Below are 23,540 nucleotides of genomic sequence, written 5' to 3'. Positions count from 1 at the left end.
CGGGCTCGTGAGGGAGAGGCGCGCGCGGGCTCGTGAGGGAGAGGTGCGCGCGGGCTCGTGAGGGAGAGGCGCGCGCGGGCTCGTGAGGGAGAGGTCCTGCGCGGTCCCGCTATCGCCTCAGCGCTCCGTGAGGGAGCAGAACCGGAGTGACAGAAAACACGGTGAGAGTTAACCCGGGTCAAAAAGTGACAGAACCACAGGGTCATAGAATATCCCGCCTTGGAAGGGACCTACAAGGAAAATCMAAGTCCCRCTCCTGGCCCTGCACAGGTCCCCCTGGCAATCCCACCATGACACGGCCGTGATGTGGATGCTTCACGCTCTGCTGAGCCCTCGGGGTTTCCACAAGCAGAGACGAGYTCTAACTGATATAAAGTCCTCAATGCAGCAAACGATCCATCGTTCGTTTAATGGCTCTTTTGGCACCTGTCCAGCGGGGAACAAATTAAATGGCCCATTAAGCACTCAAATGCTATGATAACTAATAGATTCAAGGATAGAGTAATTTATGGTCTATTCACCTTTTTTTTTTTTTTTTAATCAATTACTTTATTTAGAAGTACCCTTTGTGCTAATTTCTCCTTGAAGATGCTTGGCTGGTCTGAGTGATCAGATCAAGGTTCCTGTGTGTCAAAGGCTCACTGATGCCTCAGATTTAACTAGAATGAATGATTTTCTGATTAAAGTCTCTGGTAAGTGCAGCCAGTATTGCTTCAGTATCACGTAACCAGGAAGGCATTGTAAGATTCAATTGCGTTTCCTAAGAAACAAGCAGTTGGCATATTCCATAAATCCAAGTCCATGACAAATAGTCTTCCCTCCCTTTTCAAATAGCACAATTTCCAATCAGAGAGATCTCATGTTGCTTAGCAATTTGAGGAAATCTGATACTAAATGGATTTTGTTAGGAAGAGAGGTGACAGCAGCTTGGGTTTGCACATCAGCATTTTTAGATTTTCCTCTGTACAAATCAAGTTTTACTTCTCCATTTAAAAGAAAAAAATGAGCAGTAGCTTGTGGAACTGCTAATACCTTCCAACAAGGTAATATCCCTGTCATATTCTTCCCAATATCTCTGTCACACACATCAGCATTGCCTCACTCTGCTGCAGGACTTTGACTGAATTGTTTGTGTCTCCCCCTCTATCGCAACCAAACCCATCTCAGGCTCCAGTGACAATAACTGCAATAAAAAGCAGCTGATAGGAAGGGGGGAAAAAAACCCTGCCGTTGTCCTCAGCTGCCCTCGAGAGCCACCTGGAGCCWGAAATGGAAGTAAAAAAATCCCTGCATGTCCTTCTTCCCTTTGCCAGTCCCGTTCKAAACCCTTCCACATGCTCTTCAATCGGAAAGCAGAAACTGCCTGCTTGAGTSAAGCAGGAAATCACGGACACACAGTGTCACCTAGCGGGGCACCAGAGCCATCCCGGGCTGGCTTCCACCAGSAGCATCGCAAATTCCCCCTTTTCCCCCTCCGTTTTTATAGATGGAAAGCAGCCCTGGGGAGGGGATTTTGGGTGCTGATGGGCAGAGCTGGACGTGCCCCAACACCCCCCGAGCCTGGGCTGAACCCCCAGGACAAGGGGGAATGGCTTCAAACTGCCAGAGGGCAGGGTTAGATGGGACAGTGGGAAGGAATTCCTCCCTGGGAGGGTGTCAGGTCATTGGAATGGATTTCCCAGAGGATGCCTCATCCCTGGAAGGGTYCAAGGCCAGGTTGGACAGGGCTTGGAGCACCCTGGGACAGTGGGAGGTGTCCCTGCCAGGGGTAAGGGGGGGAATGGGATGAGTTTTAAGGTGCCGTCCAACACAAACCATTCCATAATTCCATGACAGTTCTATGACTCTTTAAACACTGCCTCTTTGTGCAATGAGATTAATCCAGACTGCATAATGGAAATGACCAAATTTTATTGAAAGGTTTTGTTAGCAGAACTGTTAAGAAAGCAGAATATTTTACACCTCAAGTATCATTATGATCTAATTCTCTTGAGAATACAGTACAAATAAAAGCTAATAAAAAACGGGCCTCCTCCTCCCCCCATTCAAGATTTTATTATTTGTAAAATAAATGAAGTCAAGTTTAAAAATGTTCTAATCTTCAACACTGGCAATTGAAAAGTGTCACTGATTCCAGAGATTTTTGCAATGCAGCACAATTTCACAGCTGTAAGGAAAAGATTTATGGCAGCTTGATACAAGTAGGATTTCAGAGTTGTCAAAAGGCCTTAAGAATTTTATCTGCAGTTTAAAATGATGATGAAGAACTCCAAGTAAAAAAAGAAATTACAATAAAAACAAACAAAAAACTCCACTTCAAATGCATATGAAATGCAGAAATAATGCCCTGCAGGCTGCTCCAAAGTGTTCACTTGYCTTTTGCAGAGACCTGGCAGCCAGCACAGCTCCTGGGAAAGCACTGAAATACACGTGGTCCAGCAAYGGGCACCATTCCAGTTGTACAAGGACTCCTCAACTGATCACAGGCAGGTTTGAGACAGAAATTCACATTGCACTCAGTWTAGGATGCTTTAGTTGTTGGACACTATGCACAGAAATGTTTTTATTATTAAAAAAAAAAGCCCAGTTGTGCCCTTTCCATGTATTAAAGTGCATTAAGTGACCATTTTAAAGCAGGCCAGAAAGTCCCTTTGAAGTTGGTCCCTACGCCCTGCAGTAGCATTTGTAGTGGTACAGGTGGGGTGTTCCAGAGGGCCTGTCCCCCACCAGCACGGCAAGCACAGTGGAATTCTTAGTGGAATACCTATTGAAGCTCAAAGGGATAAGACAGTAGAGAACAGATTTGTTCTCGTGCTGGGGACAGACACCACCTGCTGAAGCCGTCCCACAGCCAGACACTTGTTCCATGCACCTAAAGAGACTCGTTGCAGGCTTCCAGAGTTTTCTAGTTGAGATMATTTGTATGAAGATTCCCTTAATGCCAATGTGCAGTGTAGCATGGCTTCATTGAGGAGAGCTGTTTGTTAAAGCTAAAAATACCCATTTCAAAAGGACCAGCACCTTGCAGCAAGTTTTCTAGTAAAAGGCCAAATTATTCTTCATCGTCATCATCTTCATAGTAGCGATTCCTTTTGATCTGTTCTTCCACAGATAGATCTTCCACATCCTCACCCTCCCAAAAACCAACGTCTTGGGATTTGCGATTCTGGTTTGGAGAWGATTCCTTAGCAGTCGTGACATTGGCTAAGCTGGAATGTTTAGGAGAGTTTGGTTCAAGAAGTTCTTCATTTGGAATTTCTGGCTCTTCYGTAGTGTGTTCTTCCTCATCTGTGTCTGCATTCACCTGGCCATTCTCTACAACATTACTACTCTCTACTGTTTTGATACCAGACAATTCCTGTTCTTCCTCCACATTTTTCTCCCCAGCGTTCTGGATGTTCCTGTGTTCAACCTTCTTTTCCTTTTGCTTTTTCTCTACAACAACCTCTCTCTCCAGTTCCTCACTTCTTTTCAATGTGTCTCTTTCTGCCTTAGATGGAGACGGTGAATTCTCTGTTTTATGGCCTTTAACAGATACTGTTCTAAACGAGGCTGCGACTGTAAAGGGGCGACTTCGCTCCTTCAGAGAGGAAGATCTTCTTAACTTTTTCAGATCCAGATCCACATCCTCCTGCACATCTGGCTTGGAAATCTCTTCTTCTGGGGGCCACTTGGGTTTGAGTACTTTGATGCCCTCATCTAAGGCACTTCCTTGGATACTTTGGTCAGATGGAGGTGGCCARGCGATCCTGAGCTTTTTTGTTTCTGCTGGTCTCTCTTCTCTTTCAGGCACAGCTGAAGCTTTTGCTTCCATACTTGCTGCCAGAACTCCCACTTTTGCAATCGGGGCATCCTCCACTCCCGGGCTTTGCGGAGTTTCTGTTGCRTTTACACCATGGATGGTTTTCTCCGGGGATTCTTCACATTCAGTTTTACCTGCCCACAATTCCTTGTGCTGTTTGTGTCCAAAGCCCTCATCATAATTACCTTTGGATTTGAAGAGCTGATTGAAGTGAGGCTTGCAGTAGATGTTCCCACGCAGAGAGGCGTACGTCCCGAGGCTGTTCAGGAAACACATCAAACATTAGAGCTCAGGGCCACCAACACTATTTTAGTTGCCTTACAGAAGAGACTCAATTTCAGTCTTCCACACATTCAGAAAGGCAAGTTTACAGCCCTCAGGGTTTGTATGGCTCTTTCCAGGAATTCTTTACAAGCTGGACATTGAATTTTTCCCCACATAAAATTGCATTAAGAGTTTAAAAATGGCATCAAGTGCACCAGCCAGCAGCAGAACTAATGTGTTACCTCTCCCACACAAATCACTGGATTATGGTAATTTCCAGCTCAGCTAAGCCTGAGCAGCACCCTCCTCACTATGAGAGGAAAACACATTTCCCAGAGAGCAGCAGGGGAGCAGTGTGYGTACCTGAGTTTGCTGTTGCAATAGGAACAGCGGAAGCAGCTGATGTGAAACACCTGCTGGTTGGCAAAGAGCCTTTCCATGGGGTACACAGTCTTCTGACACCCAACACAGGTTTCCTTCATTGGCAACTGGAACTTCTGCAGGAGGAAGAGAAAGTTTGTGAACTGGAAAACGCATCAACTGCTGGGGACTTGGCGTGGGTTCATGCACAGCTTCCCAGCTCTCAAGAATTGCAGAGTCACTTTCTCTATTTATGGTGCAGTGGGGTCTGGTGGGCAGCAAGAGAGGAGGAGGCTACAACAAGCCCACAGGACTGCTGGGGCTTGACAGAGAGCCAAGATTTCACCCCAGTGATTCCCACAGCTGAAACATCCCTGGCTGGGAAAGAACAATGACAACACTAAAACCRAGCCAGTTCCCCAAAGCTGGCTCATCCCTTCCTGCAACCTCAGTTTTTCTTGATAGGAGAATRATGAAACATTCTGGTTGATTACAGTCAGTGTGAGACTTACCAAAACAATAAAAATAGTGCAGAAAAGGAGAATCCTGAAATGGTTGGGGTTGGAAGGGACCTTTAAAGATCATGTAGTTCCAATTTCCTGCCATGGGCAGGGACACCTTCCACCAGAAGAGCTGAAATAGCCTCGAAAGGTAGGAGAGGAAAGGACTGAAATGGCTGCACAACAGTTTGAAATGATCCATTTTTGTTAAGTATTTTCTCTCAATGAGGAGGAAACAGCCTCAGCGCTGATACAACAGCAGGAAACACTCTTGACTTCACTTGTAAACAATTCCAGCTCTATCCCAAAGAAATCACACTCAGGTTTCAGGACTCACAGCTCCCCAAACTTGCTCAAGATTCAAAGTGAGCAGAGCTTTGAGGTTAAACAGCTAAAATTCTTATGTGCTTACTGAATTTCCTGAGGGTTTAGTGCAAGGATAAACTTGAGCACTGAGGAGTCGAGTGTCAGTGCTGGGCAGCAACGATCACGGGTTTGTTTTTTGACAGCATCAAGGAAGCAAAAACATTRTGAGAAAAGGTCACTGGATGCCATTTGCTTCTTGAAATCTATTAACACTGGCCAATGGGGAGGACACTTTACAGGATAAATTAAATAACATAACATTGGCATTTTGAGGCTGCATGTTGATTACAAGTGATTTAGCTGCCCAGGCTCCACTCCACACACATATTCATAGTGTGGCTTTTCCTTGGCAAAGAATTACCTACTACAAACTTACAAAAAGCTTTACGGAAAAATCTGATGGCTAAAGAAAAAACAGGAAGGTCACAGGAAGACATAATCACAGCAATTTATTTATAACAGTCTAGAAACAATGGTTAGGAATGAAAGTTCCAGTGTGTAAGGGCAGATTGCTGAAGATGGAGCCAGCTCAAGTCACTTTGTCACAACCATAAAGTTTGCTGCCAATTTAATTCCATTTTAATATGTATTTCAGGGTTTTCAATGTATTTCATTGCTTGAAGTTACAGTAGATTAAAGTTCCAAGGATGGCAGCTTCAGTAACAAAATTCAGAATTCCTTTTCCAAAAGAATCCACAGTTTCTAGGTGCTACCCTGAATTTTGAGTCACTAAATGGAATCTCAAAAAACCAAAAGTTTACTGATGCAAACAAGAATCTAATTCACCTGTGCTTGCCATATGGAGCAAGACAGGAACAATTTGCTTGCCCATCAGAAAGTTTTCTTCCTGAATGCTCAGTTTTGCACAGTGGCATTGGTGCAAATGCACACAGCAGTGCTGGCACGTGCTTCTGCAATCACATCCCCATCCAAGGAGAGGGACTTACTTGCAYACAATGAGCCCTATGTCTGTGCAGAGGCGTTTTGGGCTGTGAAGAGACAGAAATTCCTTTCCAGGATACTACAAATAGGAGCTACAGGAGGAAGATGAGGCCCAGAAAGTACAAAAAGGGCTTGAGAGAAAGCTGAGAGTTGAGCTCACATTAGGAGGGAAGCAGAAGGCAGGAGGAGAGGTTAGGAACCAAGAACAGGAGACAGAAGCTGGAAGAGACAAATAGGAACCTTGCATGAATAAACAGCTTCTAACTCACAGTGCAGCATCTAAAGCAGTAACTGAGCAAAAGGCTAAAATGGTTTTGATAATATCAAGAGAGAGCAGAGAGCACCAGGACGTGCAGGTTTTGTGTCACAGACTGAGATCACACAACTCTCAYTGGCAGCTCCAATTTCCCATACTGGCATTTCTTCCCCAGCATGCTGGGAAGCCACATCTCCCCGCTCYCTGAGGTCAGTGCTGTTCCTCCCAAAGATGGGGAAAACAACAAAAGCCCAGTTGTTTCCTCAGGAGTGAGCCAGGAAGTTGTGGCAGCCCAGGGTATCAGCATCCCAACCCCAGAGAGCACACGTGATGGGCAAGTACAGCCTGACCAAAACGTCCAGCGCTGCCATTTGTTATCTAATCAGATTAGCAAATACATCCCAAAGTTCTYCATCTGCTTTATTGCCCTTAAAGAAACTGGAACATCAAAGACTCATTACTCAGAAAGCCAAACCTGACTTTTATGGAGTCAGACACCAACAGTGCCCTTCCTACAAAGTTGCCACCAGTTGCAGTTACCTTGGGAACGGCTAGAAGAGGAGCAAAGCCTAGTCCCAGCCTGCTAAAGCTCTGGAGATCAGTACCAGGACCTCAAGGCCCAGCTCAAGGAGCACAGACAGGTTCTGAGACCATCCCCTGCTCCAGCCCTTCCCCACACTGAGGAGAAGCAGCCTCTGTCACAGGGGTGTAACAGCAACAAGCCACTGCCACCAGCCCTTGGAGAAAACCTGACTGCTCTGAGGGGCTTTTCCATCCTCAGTTAAAGCACCTTCTCAATCACACTCTGATGAGGACAGAGCAGGTATTGATCCACTTACTGCCAGACAGTTATGTTTAAGTTTTTAGGTTTTTCAGTATTAAATAGAGAAGTCAGTTTGGTTTAASCCTCACCAGTTTGAGACTAAAGAGCTGCGTTACCTTCACGGCTTTTGGCGGAGAGGCCTCTGTCTGCCCAGCTGCTTTAGCACCCAGGTTCTGCTGCTTGGAGCTGACAGGCTTCTGAGTTTCTGCCTCGTTCTCCGAGTTCTGTCCAACTGAGGGAGCAGAGGAAGGAGAAAAGGTAATTACAACAGCTTTACACTGTGGGCAGCTTATGCTCACAGACCCACCAGAGCATTAGTTCAAGTGGAGTGGTGAGGGAGCTACACTTAAAAGTGTTCAATCAGGGCAACAAATCAGGAGTTACAAGTGTCTTAGAATTATAGCTGCAAATGAACTTTAAAACATGAAAGAAATTATTATAAAGTCTGTGTTAGGCACAGTTCAGATTTTCAGTAGGAGACAGTTTTTATTAATTAATCATTRGATAGGGCTCACCTTGGCCATCCTCCAACAGACCAGAGTGCAAAGACAGGCTGTTCTCACCTACAGAAACCTGTTTAGGTTGGAAAAGACCTTTAAGACATTGAGTACAACCATGAACAAAACATGATACAGATAAAGCTCTTGATGTATAACTCTTTATTAAACTTGGCACTATTGCTGTTAAATCAAATAGTTTTAAGTAGGTACACTGAGGAACTAAAGTACTGTAACAAGATTAACTGCAAATCATCACTAATTCACCTTAATGATTGAAAAGTCCATTGCAAGCAACTGAAATTTGTAAATTAGTGAGGTGATGAGGAGGCAAATTATACATATTAACATCCTCAATTTGCTGAAAACAGAACTGTACCCRGTGTCCTGAGCAGAGCATGGACGTGTTCTGAGGCTGCTACAGTCACACACGTCTGGCTCCTGAATGTGCCACGGGTGCAGTGTGAAAAATGACAGAGTGAAGTGTCTTTTGTTTTCTCTTTGCCAGAGGATTCCCATTTCTGACATTAAGGACAAGCAGTTTTAATTGGGCTCATTTCCAAAGTTCGCCACRTCCCTTCTGAAGGACAATCCTGGCTCCCAAACAATGCTCCATTCAGATTCTCATTGCACCTGGACACCTCAACAAGTAACTCTGCAATTACAGCTGAATGCAAGAAATTCTATTGAAAYCTTCCATTCACAACAGGGAGATATTCTGATTTAACAGGTGCTCTTTTAATTAACTCACCTTGGAGCAGGAAGCAGCCTGGACCAGTCGGACACGAAGCTGCTCAGCTGTCTCTGAGGAGCAGCTGAAAGCAAAGATTTGGCCCCTTGCCCAAGGAAGGCTGAAAAGCTCTAAAAGCCCTCCTGGCATTAAGCTGCCACGTGTTCAGCCTGGCTGGAATACACAGTACCCCAATTATTATTCAGCTACTTTTATCCCGTCTGCTGTCCCCAGTTCAGGGAACAAATGCTCGAGTCCAGTTTACAGAGTCTCAATTTATAGCTGAAGCTCAAAACCAGGAACAAACCCAAACTGCCATTCTCCCTTACCTTAAATTTTAGCCTCTAAATGCAGAAGAAACAGTGACAAACTCCTTTCACTTGAGTCAGACAAAGCTGCTCGTCAAGTTTTTTTTTTAATTCATGTGGGTATTTTTGTTTGTAAAAAAATCCACCATAAAACAAACCTACCAAGACACAGAAACTCTTCCAGAAAACTTATCTCTAGGCAATCTTTTCCACAGACACCTCCTGGCTTTTAATTCAGAGACAGTTTAAAAAAAAAAACAATTTAAAAACTCAGGAATTTTGCAGCATGTAATTAATCTGCATCAGCTGCTCAYGTTCAATTCCTAGATGGCATGTGGAACGTGGGACCAGTGTGTCAGCTGTGCTTCCACAGCCAGTTCCACTTCAAATGAAGCCCTTGATCTCCACCAGCACAGACATCTTACCTTCTCCCCATCCTGCCAGGAATTGGAGTCCTCACTTGGTGCCACATTCTCCTTCTGCCCAGATTTGTAATTCTTGAGTTCACTCTCACTGGCTTGAATCTCACTCTATAGGACAAAGCACTGGAAAGGTGACAGGTTCTTTTCCCCTAAGAAAATACTTGCTTTCTATTTTTCTTGAAATGTTTTAAAAAACCTTCTTCTAGTATGTGGAGTGCTAATTAAAGGAAGGGCCATTAAAATGCATAGACACTTGTTAAGTGACATATTCTAATGAGRGAACAGGACTGGGCTGTAGAATTTTACTGTGCTTTAAGGAAGTAATCCCAGTCTTTTCCTAAACACTTTTCTTCCAAATTCCTGTTTAAAATCAWCTCCTAAACTGTCCCTGCTTAATTTCTTCCTTTTCCAGAAATGTTAACTTTTCACTTGGAATGACAAGTATTTCCAGGCATGCACTGCCTAAAGTACACTGTTATTGCCAAATACAGTTTGACATTAAAGCAAATCCCACATTTGCTTCAATTCTACTCAAAACCCCRATTCTGCTCTTTCCTGAGATTTTTGTTCTTGATAGACTGACTTAAGACTTCCACAGAAGGATCTTTCAGACTTTAAAACCAATAAAGTCCCATGAAACCTCGTGTTTCTTTCATTRTCAGAGGACACAAGATCACTGGAAGCCTCGTGATCTTCACAAGGCATCTTCTCTGTGACATGAAAGAGGAAGAGCCACATGGCAGTACCATGCACTTGGAAACAGTCTCCACAAAACCAACCACATCCAAGGGGAATGCTGGAATTTTAATGCTTAGATCTCTAAATCTGCTGTCCAGCACCTTTCCCTCCCCTTCCTGCATCCCTTGCAACACACAGAACCGATTGTTCCTCATCCCTACTCGAACCAAGTGTCCATCAGTTTGAATCCAGGCCTGATTATACCACAATGCCCTAAAATAGCTGTTCCTAAGAGAGATTCTGGCTTTCCTTTGTAGCCCAGATGCGAGAAGGGCAGCACAAACACCACAGTTCACATCAAAAAAGCCCTGGTGGCTTTGCCAGCAGGGAAGGAGAAGATCCCAGCGTTAGGGCTGCTGTTGGAACAGTGGCACTGCAAACATTGGCCTCAGGAAGCCCTGTCTGCCCCATCACTCTGCTCTCATCCCCATGCCAGGCCAAACTGGGAAGAGATTGTGCACAAATGGGGCATCCTGAGAGCATCAGGCTGGACTGACACTAAACCAAGAGCACTGGGGGGCTGCAAACAGGAGCCTCTGGAGAAATGGCCACCAGGGCAGAACTCAGTGGCTCAGCCACCACTGGGAGCCCCAAACTGGAAAAGGCTTTAGGAAATGAGCCCAGGCAAGGCACAGGAGGCAGAAATGGGCAATTAGGTTAATCAGATTTGCTGCAGTGGATGCAAGGACTTTCCATTCATGCAGGGAAGGTTTTACTGACCCTCCTCCCACCCCTGGGGAATCCGGCCCACATGCAGATGAAATTCAAGAATCGTTGTGCTGGGTAACGACCTTTGGCTCCTCACAGAGACTCCTGGGAAACAGGCACTCCTCTGAGGGAGAACCAGCACTTTGGACTCTCATTTCCAGGGCAACTTTCCCAATTAAAAAGTGCTTTCCTTTTCAAATCTATTGCTGTAGTTAATAAAAGTAATACTTGAGCCATGAAAGTTCCCATCAATCAGCAAAAGTATCAGAAACTTCCAGCAAACATATGTAAGAAGTTTTTAAGGAAAGCTGAGATTTCTKGAACCTCCTCAGATGCAACACTTCATTAATTGCTCAGTTGCTGATCAAATATTTGCAAAACAGGCAGAGGTTCACTCACTGCAAGAGTCTAATTGGATTCAGAGAGTGGTGAGAAGCCCTGAAGGGAGGTGAAAAGCAAAAGAGAGGAAAATTGACTGGAGATCCCATAGCTACAGGCCAAGAGATCCAAGTTCTGAGCACTGTGTGACACAAAGTCACTTCATCTCACCGTGCCTCAGTTTCCCMCAGCTTAGMGCTSATGGACAACATAGAATTGAAYTTTTTAAACAAAAAAAAACMAACATGCAGAGAGCTACAGACAGTCAGAAAGAAAAAGAATGTCAGCTATGCTTCAGAAGGACCTCAGGATGACAGCAATTAATTCTTTGGAAAACTTTCAACATAGTTCCAGGAAGATGCAAATATACTTATTTCTTCCTGCAATATATAGGGACAACTCTTCATCAGAAATTAATCCTATGGGCACAGATTTTTTTTTTCCAAAAAGGATGGCATTACCCTCGAGCAGACTGGTTTCCATAAGATCTTCTYTCCAATCTCAGGCTGGGACAAAAAYTCACTTGCACACAAGCCAAGACTCACCATGGGAGTGATGCCAGAGGAGCTGCCCTGCTTGGACACAGCTGCCTGGTACTTGGCCAGCCTGTCCTTTATCGATGTCTCCGATAAACGGGGCATGTCCAGGTTCTTCCTGGCCTCTGCCTTGTCTGGGCTGCTCTCTACAAAATACCCTGGAAAAAAAAAACAACCAAAAAACAAAATATGAATAATGGATAACTTTCAGAACACTCACTATAATCCTTCTGGGGGAGAACAAACATGTGAGTAGCTGTTGCCAGTCTCTCCAGGAGTGCAGGGCACAATCTGTATCACCAAGTCATGAGAACCAAGGGAACAGTGGAGCTGTGCCAGGGGAGGGTGAGGTTGGATATCAGGGAAAGGCTCTTCCCCCTGAAGGTGTGGGGCACTGCCCAGGCTCCCCAGGAATGGTCACAGCCCCAAGGCTGCCAGAGCTCAAGGGGCGTTTGGACCACGCTGAAGAGTGCAATGGTTTAAAACTCCCAGCAAGGCTTCACTCATTAAATGGGAGTGGAAGGTGGCTGCATTTCCTTCCATTTCAGAAAAACAAAAGTTATCTCATAGAATCCTTGAGACTGGAAAATCCCTCCAAGACCATGGAATCCAACCTGTGCCCGATCCTCACCTTGTCACCCAGAGCAGAGCCCTGAGTGCCACCTCCAGCTGCTCCTCAGACACCCCCCAGGGAAATTTCCTTTCTATTATACAAAGTAGATTTATCTCATCAATAAAAACCCAACCAGCCCACCCAAACCCCAGCGCTGAGCTTTCCTCACCTCCTGTGCTGTGGCTCCTCTCTCCATCGCAGTCCTCCGAGGAGACGCTGTTCTCCGAAATCCTCCTGCCCACGGCCGTCCTCCGCGGCTCCCGGGGGCCCTGCTGGGGACAGACCCTCCCATCAGCTGCTGGACACCCAGGGATTGCTGGGGTAATCCCTTAAGAGGCACAGGTGTCACTAGCAAATCTGCTTCGCTGGAATAAACAAGTCTGGCAGGTGACATCTTGTTTAACCAATATAAAGTTTGATCACAGAGCACCTGACCCTCTGTCACCTGGGAAAAACTTTCTTGAAGAGGTCAGTCAGTGCCYTTTGGCAGTGCTCTTGGTTGATAAGGACCACAGAAATCAGATTTTTATACAAAATTTCAGTCTAGACGTTAGCATTCTATGCCATTTCTATTGAAGCCAATACTCAAGGTCATTGTATGAAGATTTAAAACCAGAAAAAGGATGCAAGGAACCACCTATCCTAAATCTGCATTCATTTTCAGCCACGGAAAAAAAGAATTAATAGTATTGTAACAAAAGTTATCTAGAGTTACTTGTTTTGATTAGGATAGTTCATGCATTTGGTACAAATAATTCCCTGATTAGGTCTGATAAGGCTGAAGCTTAAGCAGAAGAGTGTTAGAGATAAATATTCTCAGATCTCCAGGATAATCACTCTCTGCTGCAGAGCTGGATAGGGTGTCCTGCAGCACCACACAGATGCTCTGCCTGCCTCAAGCAGATTTTATTCTTATTTGTTGAGACAACTCCCCAGAATCTAAATCTCAATCAAAGAAAGCACGAAAAGAAATGTCGGCAGCTTTGATAAAAGCTCCTGAGCACAGTTAAATTGGACTCCACCAAGGTAGGATGTATTCACAGCTGAAAGTCAACCTATAAAATCTGAGAAGGTGCTGGACCTTTGTTCCCTCTCTAGGAAGAGTTAAATCACAGTTGGAAATGCAGATTGAGGTTAATGCAGAGAAAAAGGCAGGTTTGGCAAGATGCTCCAACCACACATTTCCCCTCCTATTTGCAATGACTTTTTTATTTGCTGGTCACCAAACTGAAGGAAATTCCAAAGTTTTATTTTCACAGAACTGCAGTGTAAGATAATCACTGTGAAAAATCAGGCTGCTTTCCATAAAAACAGCAACTTCACCAGGAAAGGAAAATGCAGCTGSAAAATCTCTTTTTCCATTAGCATGGGAAATACTTTCTATTTCTGTGGTTTAAGACTTTGGTAACTTTTCTTACTGGAAAAGAGCTTTAGCTCTGACAGTGACCAATGGGCTCAGGTCTGGGAATGCCTGCACACTTGTAAGGACTTGCAGATCCCTCATCCCATGAAAACTATTCTTAGATGATTCAATTCAGCCATTTAACATCAGCCCAAACCCACCAATCTGGGGTCCTTGCAGCTCAGAAATGTGGAGTCCAGAGGGTCCAGCAGGAAAATTCAGTCAGCAGAAGCAGCTRAAGAGTGAGATAAGCACCASCCCAGGGCCCTGCCAGCTCCTCCTCCTGCCCTTCACCACCTCACCTCTGYAGGYSTTACAACTTCACCCCAAGAGCTTTKCTGTGGGTGAGCTGCAGAACACAGAGTAAAAATCCCAACCACCACAATACCAAAGCTTTAGTTMGAAGTTGGGGATGTTTCAGTAAACCATCAAATATTCAGTACATCTACAAATATCCTACAAATATGTGTAGGTTTTATATCCACTGTTTTATCTTGGTGGGGAAAAAGCAGAGTAAAAAGGAAAAAAAAAAGGTTTAACAGAGGGAAGATGATGGACTTTGCCCATCAGAGCTGATGCACTGACCAACTGCAGGGAATCAGCAGGATCCCAGTTCATGGAAGGTAACTCCTCTCACATGGAGGAAGCCCCAGATCCCAATCTCAGGGATTTGTGACTCCATGGCTGCACAGCTCCTGCTGCTTTGGAAAGGAGAAGAAATACTCCTCGTGTGTGGAAAGCCCCAATTCTCAGACTCGGGCAAGTGAGAAGCACCACGAGCACAGTTAAGGCTTTGCCTGGGGCACAGAGTTGAGCAAAACCCCAAATGGAAGTTACACCTATTTCATTCCAAACCATCTGTGTCAGTCGTGACCCGGCCACCAGGTCACCTGCATACCACAGACAGGTTCTGCCCTAAAGGGAAAAACAAACCAGCCTGGAGACAACTTKGTGAGAAATGCTGCAGATCTGATTCTCCTCCTTCTCTTCTGCTCCCCCCTGGGTGTGTTTTACTATCACTTACAGCAAGAATCCTTTGAACATCAGGTCTTTTATCAGTTCCAGTCTTTGCTTAGTGCTGAACCCATCCAGGCTGCCGTGCCTGCCCCTAATGGGATTAGAGCAGTTTGTTTCCATGAAAATGCAGTAAAAGATCTGCCTCCTATCTATTGCAGGAGACAGAGCAAAAACTGAGTGAATAAATGAATAAATGATGAGATTTTACTTACAATCCTGAGAGTAGGTTTGTTTAGAGTGGGAGATGGAATCAGGAAAACTCTAACCTGGATTCCTGCCCCAGACCTGCCCAGCAACCATGAAAGTTGATTTATTAGCACTGCCATGAGCCTCCAGCCATGGTGCTGCTCAGTTCACACACAGGTTTTGTCAGCAAAGCTCTGACAGCACCAACACATTAAGTCTGCAGTAAATTCCAAGGAAAACTGCCATCTCTCAGCTGAATTTACAGTTGGGCTCAGTGACAGAAAGGTATTTTCCACCAAAGCAGTTCCATGAAGCCTCGCTCAGGAAAAAGCACAGGAAATAAATGGAAGAGGCGACTGCAGAGCTGCAGTTGGATTTACCCCAGCGCTGTCATGGCTCCCACCTCACTGAACCACACCTCAGCACCCTGTTCCCTTCACTGCACTGACCTGACACCCTCCCCTCCCACCACARATCAATTCCCAGAACCTGCAATCGAATTCCAAGCACACCCCCTCTCCCCCACACATCTAAACCTCAGAACATTCCTTTTCCCATCTGCAGGGAGAGTAACAGATTAACTCAGAATAGGAATTTTGAACCCAACCTGACCAGTTTTGTACCTCCTGGATTGTATTTACTGTGTTTAGTTGGTTTTCAACCATTGAATTGCTAAACTTGACAAACTATCAATTTCAGATTCACTCAGCTCTGAAACAATTTATTCCCCAGGCTGAGATAAAGTTACCCGAAGCCCATCTGCAGAATTCCTGGGGAATTCTGAGTGATTAATSCTACAGCAAAAGTTCAGGGAAGGGCCATTATGGGCAGCTCTCATATCATGACAAAGACTCCAAAAATTCAACTTGTGAAATGACTTCACACAGACTCACTTTAACACCGAGCTGCTCCTCTGAGCCCTAAATCATTACACACTGCAACAACTTTTGTCCAAAATGTGTTTGTTTTGCTCAAYACTTCAAGAAAACCACCCGCAGTAAAACAAAGCCAGGAGGAGAGGAAACTATGAGAAAACTGAAAATCCACCAGCATCGAGGCCTCGGGACTGTGTTGCAAGTCCCCAGCATATGCAACTCATTTTGGAGTTAAGCAATTCCCCCCGGGACACGCCGGCTGCAGTCCACATGCGGGATCAGATTTCATGAGCAGTTGGAGGAAAAATGCGAGCCCTGAGCATTTGCAAGTCAAAACTAGTGAGGGCAGGAGCTGCTCTGGCCATCTCAGCTTCGTTTTCCCCCAGTGAGGATTTTTTTTTTTTTTTTTTTCGATAAGGAACATTTTGTAAGATCAAGGATGAGGGAAGGGTGAGGAAAAGATGGAAGTATTTCAACATATATGTGTGTGTGAGTTTGTGTGAGTCATACTGATACAGATATCAAAAACTCTCACTCCTCAGTGCTTCATCTCGACTGCAACACCCCAGCTGCTGAGCTCAATTCACTTACTCATTCTTTCATATATTAAAAATCCATATAAATGCCTACAGATGCATTTTTACACAATTCWTATTTGCATAACTCATTGTAATCTTCACATAAGACACAATCCCAATTTACTAAACAAAAATTAATAAATTCCATGCTTATTTTTCCCTTTTCTGCTGAACCCTATTAAAAGCAAATTCACTATTACTCCAAGGAGCCACAGCCCCAAGCACGCTGCACATAACTCGAGCAAGTTACTAACACCACGACGTTCTGTTTTCACTAAAACAACACAACGTTTGCACAGTCAATAGTCGGAGCCACTCCCTCCCGGGATTTTCCTGAAGCCCCAGAGGCAGCAGCTTTCCTTTCTCCAAGATTTGCAGGGACAGATCCTTACCTTGGGCTGAGCGGCTTCGCCYTTCTCGAACATCATCTTGAGCTTGCTCAGGGGCACGTTGTACTTCTCGATCCTGCCCGGAGACTCGGACCTCTCGCTGCCTTCGGGCTTTTCCATCTCCCGGGGCTCTCTCACACAGTTTTCCATGGTGCCACTGTCCCGTGGGTGGATTCGGGGCTCTGTGCTGTCACAGTGCGGATGGGCAGAGGCAGTTCCAGCCCCYGGGGATGGTGAAGTGGAGCGGCTGCTCCCGACTTTGTGCTTCACCTCCCCGCAGCTGCTCCGCACCGCTTCCTTCCCAAACTCCGCTCCCAGCGCCGGATTCTCCCACTTCTTCTTCAGCACGCTCAGATTGCCCCTGGCAAAGTGAGCGGGCAGGTTTTCTGCGTTCTGCAAAGAGCAAGGAGTTATTTGCAGCTCTCCGAAGCACTTCCTTTCCATGCAGGAGGAAGCTCAGCMCCGAGCCCCGCTGCCGGCCAGCTGTGAACAGTTCCAGCTGTGCCACATGGAGAAAGCATCCAGGATAGGGAAGGAAGGAGGGGGGAGAAGAGAAAAGTCAGGAGTAAGGCAGGAAGTGAGCAAACAGGAATGGCCTTATAAGGCAAAAGGGAATCAAACCCCAGCAGTTAAATGCCACACAAAAGAGCTGAATCCACATATGAAGGAAATGGGACTCAAATCCACACGGGGAGGGTCTCCAGTCCCAGAACAAGGAAACGGGCACAAGCAGCCATAGGAGAGGGCTGGTGTGCCAAAAGCTGCAGGGTTTTCAGAAGACAACAGCTATCAGGCCTTCCAAAAGCTACAAAATAACTCTCAGAAACCACTAAATCCTTGCAGTTACCTGTTTCTGCTCTCAGATAACAAAAAACACTTCAGTTCCCACAGAGCTGCCCAGGATTTTACACCACACAGCCAAGGCTCAAGCCAAGCACCCACAACAAAGATCCCTCTGCTCCAGTTTAAAAAAAACCAACAATTTGCCGGGATTTTTGTTCTATTTCACTCAACCCATTGGAAGTTCTGATGGACACACACACACACACACACACACACTCGAGTCACTGGCTCCACCTCACCCCAAAGGAACATTTGAAGCAGCACCACCCCACATCATCCAGGTTTATCCCAGACCAGTCCTGCTTCCAGCAATTCCCTCTCCCCATCTTTGAGCCATCCCAGTCCAGTACCTGCCACCATTGCATGTTTCCAGTCTCTCCCTCACGGACACCACTCCAAACTCATTGCAAGTGGAGCAGGGCTGCCAGGCTTACAGGAATTAACYGGGATTAGCAGCTATATTAGGATTTAAGTCTCTCACCCTATTACTCTTCTGGTCACATTTTGAACACCGCTTTGCAAAATAAATCCACCAACACTTCCAAAAAATCAGCGTGTTTGCTGACTGCATTGAAAAGAAAGCACTAAAATTATAATGGAACAGAAATAATGAAAACTGTGTGTCAGGTTTCTGTGGGAACACCTCTGGAATCCCAGCACACTTTCTAACACAAAYCTGTCCTGCTTGGGACTTGCCTGTTCCCTGATCACAGGAAGATTGACACACAAGCATAAGCCATGAAGAAAATTGAGGGCTGARAAGTAATTTTTAGAGTGCTTATTTTATCCCAAACAGCAAAGAGTGACTCCCCAAACATTAAGGAAATCAAGGCAACAGCTTTCCTACAGATCCTGAAAATATTGGCAGTGCTTTAAAATACAAATTACTCTAAGGACCAGGACAAAGCCCTGCAACCTTCGTGCCTGATGTTTCAGCCAAGGTTCCCTGACCCCAGAACAYCCAAGTGCAATGAGTTCACAGGAGGGAATGTGGGGCTGTAACAGAGCCAAAAAGGGTGGCACTGCCTCATCCAGGGGCATCTGCAGCCCTGGAAGTCACTTCAGAGAAGATCCTACAGCTCTCAAAGATGCATGTGGCATTTCAGGGAGGCTTGGAAGCTCCTTTAAGCACTTTTAAATTTAGTTAAGAAGGGAAGARGCACCACACAAGTGCCTCCAGCTAAGAACAGGAGGTGGGTATTCCTGGTTTATGGATAACTCATTTTGCCTTTTGCTTAGGAGAGAATTGGTAATTCAACACAGCTTTGGGCAAGAAACTTCATTTCCTTTCCTTTCCTTCACACTGGGRAAAAGCATGGAGAATGAGGCAAAAGCAAATCCCACTCTAAGCCAGGTTTTCTGTAGGCAGCAATTTTGATATTCCAAAAATCAACTGTCACAGCAATATTCATGCAGGTGATCCATCCTGAYTGCAGGCTGTGCTTACTCCCCAGGAAACAAACACTTATACAAAACACTTACACTTCTCTTCTTSTCAGCAGCGGCTTCTTCAGCAGCTTTCTGGTACCTTTGAGAGAGCGAAAAACAAACAAAACCCAAATTTGAACCAGAATATTGAATGCTCCTGAAGACARCTGAGATATTTTCCCCCCACCAAGGGTTCTGTGTGCTCCCCAGATCAGCTAAAAGTAGAGGCTGTACAAACAGCAGCAAATAACACAAAGCCAAGCGACAGACACATTTTCAGTCACCCAGTTTACAATAAYAACATCCATTAATATTTTTCATTCCCTAAGCATTCTGATTCCCAAATAGAGACAGATTACCTTGGAATAGCTGTATTGTTTCCGCCACCCAGCTGTCTGCTGTGCCTCCTTGCAGGAATAACTCAGCTCTTTATACAGCAGCTGCTGAACCAGAACGAATTCCAGCTTGGCAAATGCCAAAAATCTCCACAAGTGCCAGTGGATTTCAGTCTGGGAGCCGCCCCCATTCAGCACTTGCCTCCTGGGCAGCTGAGCCATGGCAGGGAAGGGAAATCACAGCTCTCTGAGATAAAACAGCCTGGATCATGAGTCAAAGTCCTCTAAGGAGCTGCAGAAACTCCAGCACTCTGCACTCACCGGTGTCAGTCCCTCCACAGCCCTCACTGCTCACTACACTGCACAGGGTGATGGCACCCGGCCTTTCAAATAGAAAAATCAGTGACAAATTTTGCCCTTTTTTGCCTTCTGAAGGAGAGCTCTGCCTTTCAGATGGGAGGAACCCAGCGTCTGCTCGGGCAAAGGATGTTTCTGTTTTCCTTATCTGTGGAATTCTGCTTTCGACACAACAGTGAGTGCATTGCAGGCTGTGCTGCTCTGTGAGTGTGACCCCCTCTTTAATCCATCCAAACACACTAACCCACATCTCTGCACTATAAAGGGTCCAAATTTGAACACCATGTGCTGAGAAAGTGCTGCTGCAGGAAGAGGGATCAATTCTGGGAGAAGCAACAAAGAGGAACRCAGATGAAAGTCAAGCAGCACCTGGAAAATGAGGATTGAAGAATCACAGCCCCTGTTCTGTGAGTCAGCCCAGCATGGGGCACTTTTTGAGTCTCTGCTGTTGCCATTTGTGTCTCTGATCTGACAAAATTGATTATATGGGATGGAAAATATAGTTTTCACATACAAGTATGTAATTAACAGCATTTTAAAAAGTCCCACTCCTCCCAGCAGGCACAAGGGTGACAAAGCCAGAGAGCAGGACTGTGTTTTTCCGAGGAACTGACCCTGGCCTGTGTAGAGGGACATTACTCGATTAAGGAATAGCAGTTTGGATTACTTCCAGTAAGCCTTTTYCAAGGGATTATCAACATTYAGCAAGATGACCAGGTTCTGTAACCAAGCTTCAGCGAGTGAATAAATTACCTTAACGAGGTGGTGACAGCAAACAGCTTCTCYTGGGGCCAGAGATCCACAGAGGAACTCTGGAGCTGTGCTTGTGTAACTGTCCCTCTCCTACAGATTCCATAAAGTTTGCCCYACACTCAACATCCAGATACTCCAAAAGTTTGTTGCCCTATCAATGCAAGAGCCTAGGAGACTCAGTTGCCCAAATCCCATTGAAAATCTGAGCTGTGGCCTATATAAATCCTTAAGGAAATAAAAGCTTTTCCAGGAAATGCTTTGGTTACTACCACTCAGCTTTTTCAGAGTAGACCATATTTATGGCTTGACTGTAACCCTTTATCAGTCTCTCAGAGAAAAGGGAAGTTTAATATCCCTTTTCTACCCAAGTCAGGAGAGGGTTMGGTTGAATATCAGGAAAAWGTTCTTCCTCCWGAGGGGGTYAGGTTCCCCAGGGAATGGGCACGGCCCCSAGAGCTCCAGGAGGGTTTGGACAGTGCYCTCAGGCTCAGGGTGGGATTGTTGGGGTGTCTGTGCACAAAAAGCAACTGTGAGTGCAGCAGTCCCTGCCCAAGGTCCCAGCTGTCACCCACACACAGCTGGTGCTCCTCAGCCCCACAGAACTTACTTGGAGAACCTCTCAGCAAGGGCCGAGGACTTGTTCCTGTTGACCAGGGAAAGCTCTTTTGCAGTGATTTTCAAAGATTGGGAGGTCCATTGTCTTCTGTTGAACGGGGAAGGCTCCATTTTATCTCCCCAAATCCCTGCTCAGGAGGAAGGAACAGTGTCAGCAGTAGGAACTGTGAGCAGAAAAGAAATTTCACAAAATGATTTGCTCCTGTGTCCCTGTGCTCCCAGCATCCCAGTGCCACCAACCCTGACCTCTCAGGATCTCATCCATCAACTGCCTTAAAAAARGCAGCAGATGACAGTGATAATTTCCTCTGCTGATGCCACTGAGATGGTGCCCTGATAAAGGCACAATGCAGGGGGTGAGAGCAGTGCAGGGACACAGGAGCTGTGACACTTCTGTCACACACACACGAGCTCCAGGATGCCCCAAAGTGCCCTCACTCGTTCCGGTTTCAAACCAAAATGTGCTGGCATTTATGTAAGAGSGTTTGAGTTACGAAACTAAGAGGATGTAATTACTATACAAACATTTTTCATTCACTCTTGTGTTCACTCTCGGWGCAGCAGCGTTTGTGAGCTCAAACAAGTCTTGTGTTCATGGAGGCAGCTGTGCCACTCCTGTTGCAGTAGTTACCAAAAAAACAGTTAAACAGTATTAATTACCTAAAAATCAGCTCCAACCACCCCATCCTGCTGGAAAGGGAAGGGATTTTGTCCAGCTTTTCACCACAGAATCCAACAAGACTATATCASATTTATTTTTTACATAGTCCTCTTTTGTGGAGGAGGAAAGGAGGGGTGATTAATTTAAAGAGTTCTCTGATAAGACAAAAATAAAGCCTGTAGGGCAACGCCTTTCCTTTTTTCCTCTTTTCTTTTATCCCTGGTCCCATGTCACACAATGCCTGTGGCAAGGGCACGAACTGACCCTGCAATGCCAACTCCAGGCAGGCTGAGCTCTTCCTTGAATTTTCCATTAATTCCTTTAACGGATTTGCACAGTCACGGAACTCGGGATCCAGTTTGAGTCCAGGTCTGCCGGACAACTGGTCACACATAAACAGAAACASCTTCAGACAACGTGGTGTGAACAGAAATGAATGTTTCTGCAATCCTCACAGCTGTGGAATGCACCTGCAGCACCTCAGTCCAGGAGAATGCAGGGRCAGGGACAGAGCCTGGCAGTTCTCCCTGCCTGGAGACAGAACAGGCAGCAGGTGAACGTGACCCTGTCCTGGGGCTGCAGCTGGGGAGAATGGACCCTTCTCTCACATTCCACCATTCCCCCGATGTCCTGGAGAGAGCAAAATGCTGTGCCAGGATGTGTTTCATCAGGACAGGGGTTGGGATGGAGTTCTCAGGTGTGCAGGTTGAATTATCACCACAAATGGGTGATGCTGGTTTTGTGGGGATATTGAAACACTGACACCACTCATCAATGTTACCTTCCCAGGGGCAGCTACCTGCAGCCTCAGCCTCTGAAAGGTCCACAGAGAACCCTTCAACCAACAAGAAAAACTCAATCTGGAGTTACTTTCTGAAATTCCTGCTTTTTGGGACACATTCTGCATCACCAAGTCTCCTGAGAGTGCTCTGCATTACACTGSCCTTTGACAACAGCACAAATCACTGTCCACAAAGACAAAGGAACTCATTTCCATCTTCTCCATTTTAAAAATCATATTGCATACAGAAATAAAACCAGYATTTCTGTGACTGCAGGATGCAGCCCCCAGCCTTGATCCTCAGAATACACACAGAGAGGTTACAGATAGAATTGACTGCTGGAAAATCCCACAAAAAGAATTCTGTCCACACTGAAGACCAATGCTGAATGAGCCATGTCATGCCACAGTTTGAACTTTGTTTTATGACTAATCTTGAGCCAAAGGGAGCTCACCTGAGGCCCTGCTGCATTGAAATGGCCTTTCAGAGAGCAGAGTCAGCTGGGCCCCGGGAACAGGAGCGGGGCATTCATCAGAACTCCCTTGGCACAGGGAACAGGTGCTCATTGACACACGGAAAGACAGTTCAGTAAAACACCGAGAAACAAAACTGAATGGAATTGTTCAGAAAATAACCCTGCTTTGGATGTCTGAGCATCCCATTGCAGCTCCAGACAGCTCTGTTCAGGGCTGCATCTTCTCCCTACTGAGCTTTTCTGTTTCCCTGCCATTCTCTATTGAAACCACAGGTACACTGAGTTATTCTGGCCTGTTTAGGCAAAAAGCTCTTTTTATAAGAAGTTCCTGGGACATTCAGCTGTAAAGAGAAGCAATGTATCTGGGATCTCAGTCACTAGAAATGACATGAAACAGAACCTTGACATGCCTCGAAACTYGTGCTCCCACATTCTTAGCACTTTCTGATTCATTTACAGTTCTAACATGTTCAAGTATCTCTGGGCTTTCTTTGCTGCTCCTTTTGAAGGGTTTATTCAGAGTAATTTCAGAAAATACAGATTAAGATTGAAGCAATACTATGAATGTTCTGCCTACTGCAATAGAGACGGGTTCTTTGGA

At 45.6% G+C, this 23,540-nt stretch overlaps 1 protein-coding gene across 4 annotated transcripts; it reads right to left on the bottom strand.

Moving 5' to 3' along the window:
* Positions 1–1,890: 1,890 nt before the first annotated feature.
* LIMA1 (LIM domain and actin binding 1) lies at positions 1,891–22,091 on the bottom strand. Of its 4 annotated transcripts, none has more exons than XM_057385194.1 (11): positions 21,947–22,091; positions 21,014–21,149; positions 19,016–19,061; positions 16,694–17,083; positions 12,413–12,515; positions 11,640–11,788; positions 9,274–9,378; positions 7,829–7,886; positions 7,430–7,545; positions 4,430–4,563; positions 1,891–4,061 (listed from the first exon to the last, which is right to left on the bottom strand). In XM_057385194.1, exons 1-11 carry the CDS (start codon positions 22,074–22,076, stop codon positions 3,053–3,055), a joined length of 2,376 nt encoding a protein of 791 aa, XP_057241177.1. In that variant the 5' UTR covers positions 22,077–22,091; the 3' UTR covers positions 1,891–3,052. The 4 variants fall into 4 exon arrangements, with proteins under 4 accessions (XP_057241177.1, XP_057241178.1, XP_057241180.1 ...); XM_057385195.1 differs by having other exon boundaries at positions 12,413–12,512; XM_057385197.1 differs by lacking the exon at positions 9,274–9,378.
* Positions 22,092–23,540: the final 1,449 nt, after the last annotated feature.

The sequence above is a fragment of the Malurus melanocephalus genome, unplaced genomic scaffold, assembly GCF_030028575.1.
Source record: "Malurus melanocephalus ecotype Western Australia unplaced genomic scaffold, MMel_1.1 scaffold_798, whole genome shotgun sequence".
NCBI lineage: Eukaryota > Metazoa > Chordata > Aves > Passeriformes > Maluridae > Malurus > Malurus melanocephalus.
This window is presented reverse-complemented; position numbering and strand designations above follow the sequence as displayed.